General features: G+C 44.4%; 2 protein-coding genes across 2 annotated transcripts in view; both read right to left on the bottom strand.

Annotated features, from left to right (window-relative positions):
- Positions 1-15766, bottom strand: part of LOC146980463 (protein NLRC3-like) — a 37693-nt gene extending 21927 nt beyond the window's left edge. Inside the window, exons 1-2 of the mRNA XM_085787962.1 lie at positions 15615-15766; positions 11255-11368 (exon numbers count right to left, since the gene is read on the bottom strand). Coding sequence (XP_085644088.1) covers positions 11255-11368; positions 15615-15766 — 266 coding nt within the window. The remainder of the gene's footprint in view (positions 1-11254; positions 11369-15614) is intronic.
- On the bottom strand, positions 628-9792 carry LOC146980464 (protein NLRC3-like). The gene is made up of 7 exons (XM_085785690.1): positions 9513-9792; positions 9358-9384; positions 7393-9187; positions 7018-7278; positions 6753-6926; positions 1372-1418; positions 628-1233 (listed from the first exon to the last, which is right to left on the bottom strand). Exons 1-7 carry the CDS (start codon positions 9790-9792, stop codon positions 638-640), a joined length of 3180 nt encoding a protein of 1059 aa, XP_085641816.1. The 3' UTR covers positions 628-637.
- Positions 15767-16817: the final 1051 nt, after the last annotated feature.

Raw genomic sequence — 16817 nt, 5'->3', positions numbered from 1 at the left:
CTCAAAGTCAAGATACATTTAAATCTACAAACTTCATGAACTCAGCGTCATGGTAACAGAAAAAATCATTGTCTGGTAGGATTAGTAGCTGATGGTTTTTGTGCTGCTCTACATCAGCAGGAAATGTCCATCACATATAAAACTGATTCAAATTATTTTATTTGATTCAGTAAAACCACAAAGAAAAATAAATCACATGTAATTCATTCTATTCAGTGTCTCTACAACATGATGTTTGTTTCCAGTTGTGTTTCTTGTTGTGTGTGTTTAGCTGTGAGCAGCTCACAAACAGCCTGTAAAGTTGAACATGAACAGTGAATGTGTTTAAAATGTGTTTTTCTCCTCAGTGACGCTGGCGGCTCAGAGACTTTTAGCTTGGTGATATTAGGCCTCGTCCTTCATCAGCAGCTGAGTAAAAGTCACCGTGGTTTTTGTCCTGTAATAATCGACGCTTCCATCTTTAAAGGAAGAGGAAGAAGTTTACAAGAATCACTGAGAAGAGTTTAAAACATCAACTGGTTTAATCCATGAATGTGAAAACGTGAGTGAGAGACAGAGACAGAGACAGACATGTAGAGACTGAACTGTCTGTTCAACAGTGAGAAGGTTTCTGTGACAGGAGGAGACTCTGCTTCACTCAACACAGACTCACTGAGGAAACAGTAGTGTAGAATCCAAACCCAGGATACAGAGGTTGAGTGAAGGTGGTGTTGAAGGTGTAGAGGTGGATCAGTGAGTCAGAGGAGACTCTGTAGAAGGACAGAGAGCCAGCAGGACAGTCCACATACACTGCTACTCTGTTAGAGACAGAGGAGGAGGAGGAGGAGGAAGAGGAGGAGGAGGAGGAGGAGGAGGAGGAGGAGGAGGAGGAGGAAGAGGAGGAGGAGGAGGTGATAGATGTCCGTTTGTTATTGTGCCTGACGTAGTAACCACCATCATAGCAGATCAGACTCCAGGACTGATCGTTTGCTCCAAACCAACAGTCATCACTGGCTCCTTTCCTTCTGATTCCTCTGTAACTCACTGATATTTCAACGTCTCCTCTCCTCTCGACCTCCCAGTAGCAGCGACCAGTCAGACCAGTTGAACACAGCAGCTGAGGATAGAAGTCAAATCTGTCTGGATGATCAGGATATGACTGATCCTCCATCACCCATGTTGCCTTCCTGTTGTTGTCAGACAGTTTGATGTTTGTGTTCACTGTGTTTGTGTCGATTGTGAGTGGACAGGAATCTGATGGAGAGAACAAGACACAGCTGCAGTTATTGATCATGTGATCAGTTATTGACAGTTTGATGAAGACTCATGAGGTCAGTGATGTGACAGTGTGAAGATGGTTGAATGTGCTGCTCAAAGTAAAAACACACTTACATCTCCATGGACCTGGTGTCAAATATCGGACTCCAGCAGGCTGCACCCTGAAAGGAGGAGGGGGGTCAGAGCAGCACCTTCTCTGTCAGCATGCACACATGGACATTACATGGCTCTCACACACACACTGTTTTATCACTGTGTTCACATGGAGGCTGGTATGTCTGGATGAACACTGAGCACAGAGAAGAAGGAGCTGGAGTCTTTATCTAGTGATGATACAGAGCAGGAGGAGACCAGGAGGAAACACTTCATCATGTCTTTTCTCCATGTCATGTCACTGCAGTGTGAGACACACACTTTCACTCTCTGACTCTCAAGCTGCACAAACACACGTCACAGCAAAGAAGATGAAGACACAACAGGTGGAGCTGACCAGCCCAGATATCCCACAATGCACCAGGAAAGGCACAGGTGAAGACACGTTTGTTAGAGCTCAGTGAAACAGAGAGTTTAGTGAGAAACACTGAGTGTGAACACAACTTGTGTTTGTCTGAAGAAAACTCCCCAGGAAGCTGAAGAATGAGGCTGTGAGCAGGTTTCCACAGGAGCCACAGCCAAGGGCGTCACTTTAGTGTGGTGGGGACAATGACCATATGCACCCCCCCCCCCCCCCTGGAAGCCTGGACCGTGGACCCGATGGGGCTGGACTCACGGGCATTTTGACAGATTAGATGTTGATTTCGTTAACAGTGACTTTGCACCCGAACAGGGGCGGGGTTATGGGATGGCTACTTGGGCTCAAGCCCCGGATGTTTTACAGTAGGGGCAAAAAAAACCTCAACACAGTTCATGTCAGTCTCCCTCCGCTGACCGCACCAGTCTGAAGTGTAGCCTCATGGACGTCGGGACTGTTTATTGAGAGGGGGGGGGGAGACGCACACTTATCAGTGATTATGTGATCTGAAGTTACTTTATAATAGCATACCGCATCATTACATCAAATAATGGCCGGTATTCAATCATTACACAAACAAAAAAAGGCCGGCCCTAAATACAAGAAAAACAAACAAACAAACAAACAAAAAAAACTCATGTGTGGACTGTCTGTGAAGACTGAGGGGAGTGAAGCTGCCTCGTCCTCTGCTTCAGAGAGGGACAGCTTTCCACTGTCGGACCTGGGTCTCTGCTCTGTGTCTGGAGCCCCAATGGATGTATTATAGATTCATGGACCGAAGACGGACCGCAGCGCGCCACACGCTGTAAAAATGCACACAAGCACATTTTGACTGGACTTGAAGTCAGAGTCCAGAGGAAGCAGAGAAACTGTAGAGCAGAGAGAAGCAGGCTCAGCTCAGAGCACATGGACTCAGACAGGAAGTGAAGCTCCAGCTGCTGGAGACTTTCATTAAGGAGCCACTTTGTGGCTTCATCTGATCTGGAGTCAGCACACACACAGTCTGAAAACAGCTGTTTGACCACACACACATTCAGCCACAAACACTGATTATTACACTGTTCACTACACTCACTGTCTTCTGATTGACAGCTCCAGGCCTCTGGACAGTGAGGACATCTGGATGTCACACTGTGATTGACTGTCTCCTCAACACAACAACACATCTCATCAGGACAAGACCAGGATCTCAGAGAGACTGAGCTGATTATTGATCATCAATATCTGACCAGACAGAGAGGGTTGGAGACTCTGGAAAAACGCTTCTATCTGGCCACATTTTGAAAATACAAAGTCAAAAGTCCCAGCCCCTTTCCTCAGACTTTTCTCTGAAGCCACGCCTTCACCTTTACGTGGACCTGGGTGAAGACTGTGATCACGCACGCGAGAGAGTGAGATGGCAGCTTGATTGGGCATAGGCAGAACCAGACATGAAGGCATCTGATTGGTTTTTCCTTTTCGGAGAGAAAAGCATGTATTGGTCAGAGTTTTGTCTATCCTGCAGCTGCCACAGAGGTCCGATTGTTTTTGTTCCTTTTTCTGAATAGATAATGTATTGACTAGGGCCCGACCGATATGGATTTTTTGGAGCCGATGCCGATTACGATTATTAGGGGGGGAAAAATCCGATAACCGATTAATCGGCCGATTATTTTTTTTAATATAAAGTTTTAAAATGTGATTAATTTAAGTAATATATCTACATAAATTATATAATATATAGGGCTGCCAAAATTTCCTTGGTCAATTGGTTGCAGGAAAAAACAACAACATTTGGAGCTCTGTCTTGTCAAAATTAAGTCAAAATCAATATGACTGAACTGTGAAAGGCTGTAGGCTTTTAATTTGAAGGGCCAGATACACGTCATGACACGTGAAACTTTTCTGTTGTTGTTGTTTTTACACGGCACGGCGGTCTCTCTCTCTCTCTCTCTCTCTCTCTCTCTCTCTCTCTCTCTCCCCCTCTCTCTTTTTTTTGCGACTTTTTCCAATAGGCTGTTGTTCCTGACGTTTCTGGTTTGTTGACTCCGACGTGGAAGCACGTATCACCGCTGTTTTCAACCATTAGCGGGTGCTGCCGCGAGCCCCGGTCCCACAGCTCTCAGTGTGTCACGGAGCAGAGACATGATAGCCCCGCTGCAGTCAGAGACCCGCACCGCCGCCCCTCCTCCCCCCCGTGTTACAGCCTCAGTCAGCTCAGTCACTCACCCACCTCATCTAGGTAGGCTACTGTGTTTATTGGTGATAAACGGGCATACTGCCTGTAATTAGCCTACGGTAAAACCCGACCGGCTTGTTGAATCTCGGACCCAACACGGCCGGAGTCACGAGCATTAATTAATTCACCCGACCACGGCAAAAAAGAAAAGAAAAGGAAAGCATGTCCTGCTCAGTCACTGTGCTGTGAGGTGGTTAGTGGATAGTGGAGAGAGAGGATGCGCCCTCTATAGGATAAATAGCCTAATGTCGGGGGATCTTTTTAAATGGGGGAACATTTTCAAAGTAAAACCAAGTCTTATTCCCTGCATTTTATTTCTGAAAATATCGGCGACAATCGGCGAGTTTTGGCCGATTACCAATTATTCTCAAATGGTCTATAATCGGCCGATTTAATCGGCTCGCTGATAAATCGGTCGAGCCCTAGTATTGACTACTCTCAGGATGGAAGGGGCAGATCCGCGGGCAACAGTCTGCATGTGGCTGTTGGCCCCGCACCTCGATTCTTCGTTTTCCTTTGTCTTTGTTTGGGGATTAGGATTTAGTTTTGGTTGTCGCTATTTTGTTTGGGGATTGATTTTCCCCCTGGTTTTCTTGTGTTTTTCTTTTAGGTTATGGGTGGCGTCCTTGTTTTGTATTCTCTTTGATCCTTTTGTTTTGTTATTGGTTTAACGCCACCCTTTACGTCCCCATTTTCCTGTTACAATTATTGTTTAACCAATAAATCCACGTATCATTGCCCCTTGGTTCCCTGCGCACTCTTTTGTTACTGCTCCCTCACCCCTAGACACAAGGGGGGTCGTAACAAGCCCTAACCCTAACCATTTCACCCAGTAATAATAATTATAATAATAATAACGGATTACATTTATATAGCGCTTTTCTTCCGTTACCCGATACCCAAAGCGCGTACAGTAACCATTATTCATTCATACACATTCACACCGGTGGTGGTAAACTACGTGTGTAGCCACAGCTGCCCTGGGGCAGACTGACGGAAGCGTGGCTGCCATTTCGCGCCAAACGGCCCCTCCGACCACCACCATGATCATTCATACGCATGCACACGAGGCAAGTGGGGTTAGGTGTCTTGCCCAAGGACACTACGACAGAGACTGGGAGAGAGCGGGATTCGAACCGCCAACCCTCTGATTATTGGACGACCCGCTCTACCGCCTGAGCCACTGCCGCCCCCAGTATAACAAAAAGTGTTTCTGAACATGATTACCAACCATAACTTTAAACCAGCAGCAGCTGAAATGTTTCCTCATCAACTCTGAAATAAAGTCTGATCCAAACATCTGGAGAGACTCAGAGCACAGCTGCCAACATCTGGTTTCATCATTGAGATCTCTTCTACTGAATATGAAACAGTGAGTTATGATGAGACACTGAAGTCATCAGGAGGAGAAACTCCTGATCCCAGTAGTTCATCACTGTGACTGATGAAAGCTGCACAGCTCATGTTTGAAACACTCAAGAGATTTTGTCTTCAGTATAAACTGTGTTGGGACGAGTCTGACTGAGACAGAGGACGTCAGTGGAGTGGGCGGAGCTTCACTGTGGCCTACACCACCTCTGGATATGGTCTGAGTGATCAGATCTGATGTTATCAATGCATCAATCACCTGAGACTGATGTTAATACCAGGTGCGACCAGGTGTGAACGGGGCCATAGAAAATGTTCCAGCTCCTCCTCCTCTATCAGACGGTAGGGACTTTAAGCAACGGCGGATTTTGCCACGGCTACGGCAGCCGGAAATAGATCTTTGCTCCGCTGATCGAGACTGAAGCCGGCGTTGCCTGCCATCGCCGGCTGATCTACCACGGCAAATCAAGCGTTCTCACGTTGTCGCTACAACGCGTGTCTCAGGTGAGTGAATTAAATGGTTTTCATTGTATTTCTGAAATGAAACATGTTAGTGTGAGAGAGTGAGCCCCCCTTAATGAAAAATAAACAGCTGTGTGTCCCCCCCTCCCCCCAAAAAGAGCCTATTTATCAGTTGACTTGACCAAAACAATATTTGATTCGTTAAACATAAATTGGTCTTCCCTGTAGGATTTGTTTGATTTAGCCTACAATCTTATTTCTCAGCATATAGGCTAGGTCTATTAATTAATAAATAAACATTAAGCACTGACGAATACGCCTATTGATACAGGACTCTGTAACACAACTCATCACACATTCATGCTCTCCCTGTGTGATCACCTAGGAAGCAGACAGTCTGAGGTTGAAGTTTAGGTGACACTGTGACAGGTCACTGTAGCCTACGTCTTGACCACATGTCAGCTGTTCAGCTGTAGTAGAGAACTCAGCTGTTTTCAGCTCCACCGCACATAGCGTGTTTTTTTTTTTTTTAGGAGCTCCGGTATATTGCGGCTTTATGCGGGAGGACACGCGATAAACTACAGCTGATCCAATGTATTTATCTGAGCTTGGTCACTGTGAGAGGCACCGGTCGCTTTGAGCTGCGTTCATATGAAGTTCCATCTGACGCTGTGCAGCACACCTGACGCAGGACAGGGCATTCTGACAGGTCTGCGCTCAAATCAGCTGTGTTTATACCCTCACCCTGTCACGTGAGCGATCAGCTGTTTGATCTGACAGCTACCGCAGCTGCAGCATCTTGCTTAATGACTACTACGGATTTGACGGCTACGGCACCAGCGTCAGGAGAGATTTATTTCCGGCTGCCTTAGCCGTGGCAAAATCCGCCGTTGCTTAAAGTCCCCATTGTGTGTGGTTGCAGCAGCCTCTCCATACCTGAGAGTCTCCAGTCTCCAGTCTGGATCCTCCCGTCCAGCAGACAGCAGCTTCACTCCTGAGGCTCCTGGATGGTTGTAGCTCAGGTCCAGCTCTCTCAGATGGGAGGGGTTGGAGCTCAGAGCTGAGGCCAGAGAAGCACAGCCTTCCTCTGTGACCAGACATCCTGACAGACTGAACACACACAACAACACACAGGAAACCACTGTCAACACCTGCTGCTGTGTTCAAGTGGCATCAGATAAACAGCTGGATGGATCCTCACCTGAGAGTCTCCAGTCTACAGTGTGGACTCTCCAGTCCACCAGACAACAGCTTCACTCCTGAGTCCTTCAGGTTGTTGTTACTCAGGTCCAGAGTCTCCAGTCTACAGTGTATACTCTCCAGTCCACCAGACAGCAGCTTCACTCCTGAGTCCTGCAGGTTGTTGTTACTCAGGTCCAGGTGTCTCAGACTAGAGGACTGGGAGCTGAGGACTGAGGACAGAGCTTCACAGCTTCTCTTTGAGAGCTTACATCCGCTCAGTCTGAAGAGATGATCATGAGGAATTAAAGAAGAAAGGGATTTATTTTCTGTCCTGTTGAAAAGACAGAAGTGTTTTTATACAATGATGAATAAATCCAACTATCTCTACACTTACAGAGCTTTGTTAGAGGCCTTGACCACTGGCAGCAGCCTCAGAAGAGCCTCCTCTGAAGCAGAGTATTTCTTCAGGTCAAACACGTCCAGATCTTCCTCTGATGACAGTAAGATGAAGACCAGAGCCGACCATTGACCAGGAGACAGTTTATCTGTGGAGAGACTTCCTGATCTCAGGGACTGTTGGATCTCCTTCACTAGAGAACGGTCATTCAGTTCATTCAGGCAGTGGAACAGGTTGATGCTTTTCTCTGCAGACACATTCTTACTGATCTTCTTCTTGATGTACTGGACTGTTTTCTGATTGGTCTGTGAGTCACTTCTTGTCTGAGTCATCAGATCTCGTAGGAGATTCTGATTGGTCTCCAATGAAAGACCCAGGAGGAAGCGGAGGAACAAGTCCAGGTGTCCATTTGGACTCTTTAAGGCCTCGTCCACAGCGCTCTGGTAGAAATGTGTAGATTTGTCTCTAAACACTTGAGACCACCTGGATGTTGTTTGTTGTTGTGACATCAGGTTGAGTCCAGAGTTGATGAAGGTCAGATGGACATGAAGAGCAGCCAGAAACTCCTGAACACTCAGATGGACGAAGCAGAACACCTTGTCCTGGTACAGGCCGCTCTCCTCTTTAAAGATCTGTGTGAACACTCCTGAGTACACTGAGGCTGCTCTGATATCGATGCCACACTCTGTCAGGTCTGATTCATAGAAGATCAGGTTTCCTTTCTGCAGCTGCTCAAAAGCCAGTTTTCCCAGAGACTCAATCATCTCCCTGCTCTCTGGACACCAGTGTGGATCTGTCTCAGCTCCTCCATCATACTTGACCTTCTTCAGTTTTAGATGAACCACCAGGAAGTGGATGTACATCTGAGTCAGGGTCTTGGGCAGCTCTCCTCTCCTTCTGGTCTTCAACAGCTTCTCCAGAACTGTAGCAGTGATCCAGCAGAAGACTGGGATGTGGCACATGATGTGGAGGCTTCGTGAGGTCTTGATGTGGGAGATGATCTCTCTGGCCTGCTGCTCATCTGTGAACCTCTTCCTGAAGTACTCCTCCTTCTGTGGGTCAGTGAACCCTCTGACCTCTGTCACCATGTGAACACACTCAGGAGGGATCTGATTGGCTGCTGCAGGTCGTGTGGTTATCCAGAGGCGAGCAGAGGGAAGCAGGTTCCCCCTGATGAGGTTGGTCAGCAGCACGTTGACCGAGGTGGACTCTGTCACATCAGTCAGGATCTCAGTGTTGTGGAAGTCCAGAGGAAGTCGACACTCGTCCAGACCATCAAAGATGAAGACGACCTGGAACTGATCAAAGCTGCAGATTCCTGCTGCTTTGGTTTCAGAGAAGAAGTGATGAACAAGTTCCACCAAGCTGAACTTTTTCTCTTTCAGCACATTCAGCTGTCTGAAGGTGAAGGGAAATGTTAAGTGTATGTCCTGGTTGGTTTTGTCTTCAGCCCAGTCCAGAGTGAACTTCTGTGTTAAGACTGTTTTCCCAATGCCAGCCACTCCCTTTGTCATCACTCTTCTGATTGGTCGGTCTCCTCCATGTGGGGCTTTAAAGATGTCTTCTTGTCTGATGGTTGTTTCTGGTCTGTCTGGTTTCCTGGACGCTGTTTCAATCTGTCTGACCTCATGTTCATCATTGACCTCTCCAGTCCCTCCCTGTGTGATGTAGAGCTCTGTGTAGATCTGGTTCAGAAGGGTTTGGTGTCCTGCTATAGCGATGCCCTCAAACACATGCTGGAACTTCTCCTTCAGGTTGTCTTTGAGTTTAGGCTGGCATTTGTGAAGAGCTTCTGAATGAATAAACAACAGATAATAGGACAATAAGGTAAAGGTCCTCTTAACAACAGGTCACAGTAAATGAATCTAAACACAGAAATATTTGGATCTAAATTCATGTAGTCATGGTGATGACTACAACAGTGAAATGTGACATCCCCTCACAAAAGGTGTTGAATTTCACCTGCTGCTGCTGCTGCTTCTGCTGCTGCTGCTGCTGCTGCTGACGGGTCTTGTCCTGTTGGAGGAAAGGGAATCATTAATCATGAGGAGTAGCAGGACCAACCCAGTTGAGGTTGTCCTCTGTGTGGAAATATTTACAAAGCCAAGATATTTAACAAAGGTAAAACACTGGCTGCACTTCCCATGACTGACCTTCATTAATTCCCATCTTCTTCAGAATTAACCTCGCCACCTGCAGAACTTTGTCAGTAGTGTACATGCCGACCATCAAGTCCACTGTTTTCTCTCTGCTTGCATCCTCCAGCTCACACTTTTTGATGGCAGTGAAACCACCCAGTACGTCAGCATCCTGCAGGTACCACTGGAAGCGTTTCAGCTCTTCTTTCCCCAAATTCATCAAAATCTGCAGCAGCTGCTCCTTCACAGACGTCGCCATCTTTGTTGCCTGACAGAACCAGATCAGTGACACTGTTTCACCAAGACTGATACCACAATTTATCATGGTAAGGGATGTGACTCTATTTAGTGCCATCACATCCCTGGTTTGTTAATTAATATACAGTATTTAACACTGGTAGGATAAATCTGAAATGTCCTCCATCTGTACACAGAGAGAGAGAGAGAGAGAGCGACCACTCCAAAAGTGTGTTTGGTGGACACGGCCGTTGGTCACGGGCGCTCAGAGCAGTAGGGGCCGTGTCCACCGGACACTGGACGCTATGAAAAAAATGCGTGTTACCAGGCACACGTCTCCCACTGATGGTGAGTCACACCCCCTCCTCTCTCCAGTGGAGGGCTTTATAAGTGAGTAGCAGCACCTTGAAATGAATTCTGAACGGGACCGGTAACCAGTGCAGAGTGGCAAGAATGGGTGTGATGTGGTAGGGTTTTTTTGACTTTGTCAGTAGTCTGTTTTTATTTTTGACCATGTTCTCCTCCAGCAGCTGGAACAGAAACTCTATGAGTGACAGCATCAAACTAAAACCTGACAGACTGACAATCCACTGGTGTCAAAGTGCAGCATGGAGATGATGCTGAACACAACAGATGTAACAGCAGCTGTTGGACATGTCCTCACCATAAATATGGAGTCCAGGTGTGTTTGATGCTGCTGGGCAGACTGACCACTGGGAACCTCTGAGCTCTCCTGGTCCACTCTGTGGAGGAATCAGTGTCAAGTCAACATCAGGACAGAGAGATGATACAAGATGGACTTTATATGTCCCCTGAGGACGTTCACAACAGACAGAGACACTTTGGTTTCAGACCTGGTCCAACAACACGTCGTACAAACTGGTTCTTTTCTACAATAACCTGAGTCTGACTGTCAGTTACAGCTTACATCTGATCAGCTGATCCACGTCCTCCATTAAAGTCAATGACCTCATCCTTTGACTGGTTGCTCTTTAAAGACAGACAGCTGGGTTCAGGAGAGTCTGGTCTCTGCTGCTGCATCCTGAAACAACAACACAACTCATGTTAAATAGTTTAGATACATGGAACATAAATACAGAAAAGTTTTGCAGTTTTATGCAACCTGGCTGAATATTTGTCAGCTTTCTGCAGACCCTGGATGACGATAACAGATAATGTGTTATTTGCATTTCAGTGCCCCAATCACTCCCACTATATGGCTATATTCATAAACTCTTGAATGGACCTAAATATTGTCCAAAGTGACACCAGAGTTACATGGGTGAGTAAATGACCTTATTTTATGCTAGAAATAAGGTCCAGATTGTAAAAGACGTCACTTGTCCTTTAACATGTGGACATTCAGGTAGGGACAATGTGTATCCGAGTTATAACTCTTTTTTATGGAGAATCATTGAAATTTGACTCCACAGGAAGAACGTTCAACAGAGACTCGAAAGCTTTGAAATTTAGTTTTGTCTTACATCTGATCAGTTGATCCACGTCCTCCTTTAAAGTCAATTTCAAAGTCCTTTGACCGGTCGCTCTTATAAGACAGACAGCTGGGTTCAGGAGAGTCGGGTCTCTGCTGCTGGATCCTGAAACAACACCACAACTGATAAATGTGCCTGTTGGAGAAAAACTGATGACAAATATCTTCAATTTTTTTAATAAACACAACAACTGACTTTTAGAGAGAAAAGTCTGACAGTTTTAATTCTGACCTTTGACCTGTGGTCTGGCTCTTGGTTTTAGAGGGAGGGGCTCCCTCCTCTCTGTCCTCACACTGATCCATGCTGCTGAGCTCACATCCACATCAGCTCACACACACTTTGTAGCTTCACCTGCAGAGGAAACACACATCATTCATGTGCACAGCAGCTCACATGTCCATCATGTCTCCAGCTGCTCCTCCACTGATTGGCTCTTCTCCTCTGCTTCATATCAGTGTCAGCTGAATGCAGTCACACAGCAGTGAGGAAGAGGAAGCTGCCATCAGCTGCTGTACTTCTACTATCAGTCCACTAGATGGCGTCATGAAGCTGCAGATCTGAGTGGAGAGACTGGTGTTTTTGCTGCAGTTTATTTCTCCCACTGAACCCTAAATATTTAAAACATTACACAGTAGAAGAACTGTGACTCATGTTTCTACGTTGGACCAGACGGCTGCATTGTAGAGGGTAGGCACTAAGCAGCAGTAATGAGCTGCCTCATGGTTTTAGTATGATTATATTGCACAAGGTCACTGCTGTTTTGTTTTGTACCCTGTTTTTGTCTAAAAGCATGTTGTGGCCAAAATAAAATACATTTCATTGCATTTTTAAAAAAGAGTTCCTATTAAACCATCCACGGAGAAAACAGGAAAAAGAGTAAGGGGCTGTAGGTGTTCACACGTTAGGCACCTTAGCTACGTGAAGCACTTTGAATGCAAAGTTTGTCCCGGTGTAGGTAGTAAACTTATTTCACCTCACAGCTTCATTATCACAACATTCAGTCATTTCACTCACTGGAAATTCAGAGAGAGAACAAGACTCTTCACTTATTGTCTCTGTCAATCCATTCATCGTCTGCTCCATCAAATTTCAGGAAACAAAGTTGGTCTCAGTCTGAGGCCACGTCTTGTTTTGTCCACAGCAACAATCAAAGAGATAAAAACATTCAGTTTACAGTCAAAGAAAACAAGGAATTCTTCAGTGTTTGAGGCTAAAAACTGAACATTTCTGCTTGAAAAATGTAAAACTGTTGCAGCTCTAAAAAAATTCTTCAGAACAATATTGATGATTTGTGTCCAATAATCAATAACCCAGAGTGTTTGCTGTGTGTAATCACAGACATGAATGGTGGGGACACAAAGACAGTGTTTTTAATCTACAACCTGCAGCTGGAAAGTGACCAGTAGCTTCACCTGTCAGGTACATGAGCTGCAGTACAAGCAGGAAGTAGCTCAACAAGGAAATACTCAAGGAGAGTACAAATACCTCACAACTGTACTGCACTAAATGTACTCAGTTACTGTGAAGAACCTGTTGCTGAACATTGATCAACACTGGAAAATCAATCATCAGTAAAGTCTCAGGAAAACCCTGATAACAACATAAGGTGTTCAGTATTGATCTGTGATAGGCAGTATTGGTATTGATTAGTGATACGCAGTATTGATCGATGATCAATCAATCAATCAGGCTTTATGTGTATGGCACTTTTCATGCCCACGACAGCTCAAAGTGCTTTACATGATAAAAACAAGGAACACAGGGGACACATATTGGGAGACACAGCCTACTACATACGCATTCACACAAGAACTTTAAAACACTGGAAGTTATGGAGAAAACGCCATCTAACAGTCTGTAATTAGTGATAGGCAGTTACAGCCCATATTGATCAGCAATCAAACATTTTAACTTTTACCTTACCTTAACAGCTGAAAAAGAACTGCCACGAAAGACGCTGGCTCAAAAGTGAAAGTAAACTTTGAACAGGCAGTGGGGGGAGGGGAGGAGGTCACATGATCTGTGTAAAGGTCAGTGTATTACTGCCATCTAGTGGTCAGTTTTCTTGTCAAGGGAGCGGGGTATAAAAGGGAGGAGGCCACTGTCACCTGTCAGCTCTTCCTGTGGGTGTGTGCGCTCACCTGTGCGCATCTCCACCATCCTCCCTTTGTTCTCCCCTGGCTGGCTCAGTGTTTGTGCTGCTGGCTTTGTTTGGACCATGTTCATGGCTTTTTGAGTGAGTTTTCTTTGTAGAATTATTTGTAATCTTTGTGTTGGTGCAGTTTTCCTTATAGTTTGGTCTTGTTTTGTTATTTGGAGACAGACGTTAGAGTCGGCACCTTCCATTCTATTAGCTCCCTTGGTTTGTGGAACAAGGTGTGTATCAGAATTTTGGGCTATTTCTTTATTTTTGATGTCTTGTTTTATTTTTTGTTTTGGGGTGATGCCGTTCACATTATATTTTAATTCTTTAAATAAGGTTTTAGTAATATTGTAATGTGTTAATAAAATGTAGTTTTGTTTGTTTGCTTTTTTTTATAGTGATAAGTTGGGTGCTTCTTGAATCTATGTGAAGTGTAATGTGTTTAACTTTTTCTTCTTGTGTTTTTTTTTTGTATATTCCCACATAGTTTTCACGGTGCTACACCAAGGCAATAAACTTATGCACCCGTATGGAACTCTCCGCCTCCTTTCTCGGGGAACCAAGGGCCGCTACAATCTGAGTGGAGAGACTGGTGTTTTTACTGCTGTTTATTTCTCCCTCTTTAAAATATTACACAGTAGAAGAACTGTGAAGTACAGACTCATTGTTCACTGCTGTTTTTTGTGCCCTGCTTTTGTCTGAAAGCATGTTGTGGGCAAAATCTAATCATTTTCATTGCATTAAAAAAAGTTCCTATTAAACCATCCACGGGGAAAACACGAAAAAGAGTGGAGGGACTGCAGGTGTTCACATACGAGGCAACTTAGCTGCGTGAAACACTTTGAATATGAATTTGAAAGTTTGTCTCGGTGTAGGTAGTAAATGGTTTTGGTTATTTATTATTAAATCTTCAAGCAAGAGAAGAAGTCCCGTTGCTTTTTACTAAAACTCCACAAGAAGTCACTGATGAATCTTTACATATTTTTTATATGATCTTGTGTGTTTACCTTTTGTCAATACTTCTCTCTTGTTTAGAACAATCCTGGAAAAAATGGGCCTGGAGGGGAAGGTGGAGCCCCAGCAAGCAAAAAAGAAGTGGGACAACTTGAAAAAAAAAAATAAAGTATGTGCAGGTTTGGATAATGATATGAAAACTACATTTGTTTTACCCAAGTTAATAAACACTTTGATAAAGGAATGTAGGCACATCATGGCATGGTCATATAAACTTAAAAACACAGTCCTTCAATGCGTTTTGGTATCAAGCCTTCATCAGGAAGTTAAACATTCGTTTTCCTTGTTTCTTTATCACTACATAAATCCCATTCCAAAGAGCACCGCAAACAGGTTTTTTTTTTTGAGTCCATGAAGCACTCCTTTTTCAAGACTTTTTAAATAAACACTTTACAGATAATTGCTGTTATTCATGTGATTGATTTCCTCTGTCTTAGGATTGCAAAGACCCAGGGACAGGGCAGGGAGTCGGCGGGAGGCCCACTGCAGCCACCTGGCCCTGGTTTGTCCTCATGGACGAGGTGTTAGGACAGCGGCCGTCCATTGAGCCGCCTGTCCTAATCGCCTCCATCCCTGAGGACACACCAGGGCCAGGTGCTGCAGTGGGTGAGCAGCAGGAGGAGGAGGAGGAGGAGGAGGAGGAGGAGGAGGAGGAGGATGATGATGAGGAGGAGGATGAGGAGGAGGAGAGGCAGCCAGGGCAGAAAGAAGGAAGAAGAAAGAGGAAAAGGGAGAGAGATGAGCTGATGGATTTGATCAAGGAGGATATGCAGTTTCAGAGGGAGACAGAGGAAAGGAGAGAAAGAGAGAGCAGAGAGAGGATGGACAGACTTTTTATTTTATTTGAAAGAATGATTGAGAGGCGTTAATTTTTTTTTGGGGTGAATGTTTTTTTTTCTGTTCTATTAAGTTTTGTGTTCATTGAGATTTAAATTGTTGTTGTTATTGTTAAAAATATTATATTGTTACTTTTTCTGTTGTGTATATAGTTAAATAAAAACCTTAGAACCTTGTAACATTATCTGTTCCATTTCTTATTTACAACTAGAGTAAACTTTTGAACTGCTTTTCATTGTGACAATAACATTTTTTTTATTTTTTACGTAATTTACAGTACTATAATATAATAACAATATTTACTTAATTAACTATTAACTATTTACAAAAAATCAGCATAAACTATATACAGAGAACATTGATTGGCTGAGCAGGAGTCCCTGGTGGTGCTGCTGGACCGGATGGGATGCCACAATAAAGACCCTGGACTCTTCTGGCTGAGAGTGGGACATCATCTGGGAGGTGAGGGGTGTGGGATGCCTGTCTCCACTGTCCACCGCATCGTCCATCATCGGGGTTTGCAGGGCTGGTGCAATCCACAGCTGCCATGTCACTAAAAATGTTTAAAACAGAGGCAAGAACAATACTAATACTAATAAATACTACTGCACAACCTTTGAAACATCCCACCACAAACTACTTACAGTTTTTCTCTATCGCTTTGGTGCTTTTCTCACATCACTCTTAACATTGCACAGTTAGTGCATTTCTCAAAACAATTATCACAAACTGCAAAACCTAGTGGATGACCTGCAAAAGCGCGTCACTTGCTCAAAATGGATTGTCCATCCCTCAAAAGCAAGTACTCATGTCAATGAAACTGTCAGTGGAAAAAAAAAAAAGTCTGCACTCTGTATTACGCTCCTCTATTGTTTATTGTGGAAAGATCAAGGTTTCGATCTTCGTCAGGAGCGTAATACAGAGTGCGGACTCCACTTCCTTTTTTTTCCCTCTGAGTTTACTTTGTTGGTCCTGCACCTGTAGTATTTTGGATGTGCGTGCTCCACTCCACTTTTAATGAAACTGTCAGTGTCGTCAAAATGAGAAATCTTGACACCATTGTTTATGAACAAGATAGTCAAATGGCTTTGTCATGTTTTCATTAGGACACTTTATTCTCTAGGTGTTTTCCAATGCAAAAAAGTCATGACACTACCTGAAAATGCTCCAGACAGCACTATACACTACTTGTACGGCCATGTGATAAATACACTAAAGTTACACATTACTGTATTTAGTGGAGTAACTGATACTGAATATGTATGTTTCACATTTTTTACTGCATATGCTCTTTGCAATTCTGATTTGTTCACAGTGTTGTGCAAAAGAAAAATACACTACAGCCATCTACAACAAACATAAGAAACACTCTTTGGGTAGAGCTGTGCACAACTTTACAGTACGTAAACAATGTTGCAGAATGCTGTAGTACAGTACCGTACTGTAAAGATGGGGAACCTTTACTGTGGTTGTTGTACTACAACACAATACAGTGAATTTGTTCTCTAGTGAAGCTGTAAGTCTAAATGTAAATGTAAAAAGTTCTTGTCCCACTGTATC

Source organism: Trachurus japonicus, chromosome 9 (genome assembly GCF_045865225.1).
Source record: "Trachurus japonicus isolate A0001 chromosome 9, Traja_1.0".
NCBI lineage: Eukaryota > Metazoa > Chordata > Actinopteri > Carangiformes > Carangidae > Trachurus > Trachurus japonicus.
The sequence above is the reverse complement of the archived record's forward strand: the minus strand, read 5'-3'. Positions and strand labels throughout refer to the sequence as shown.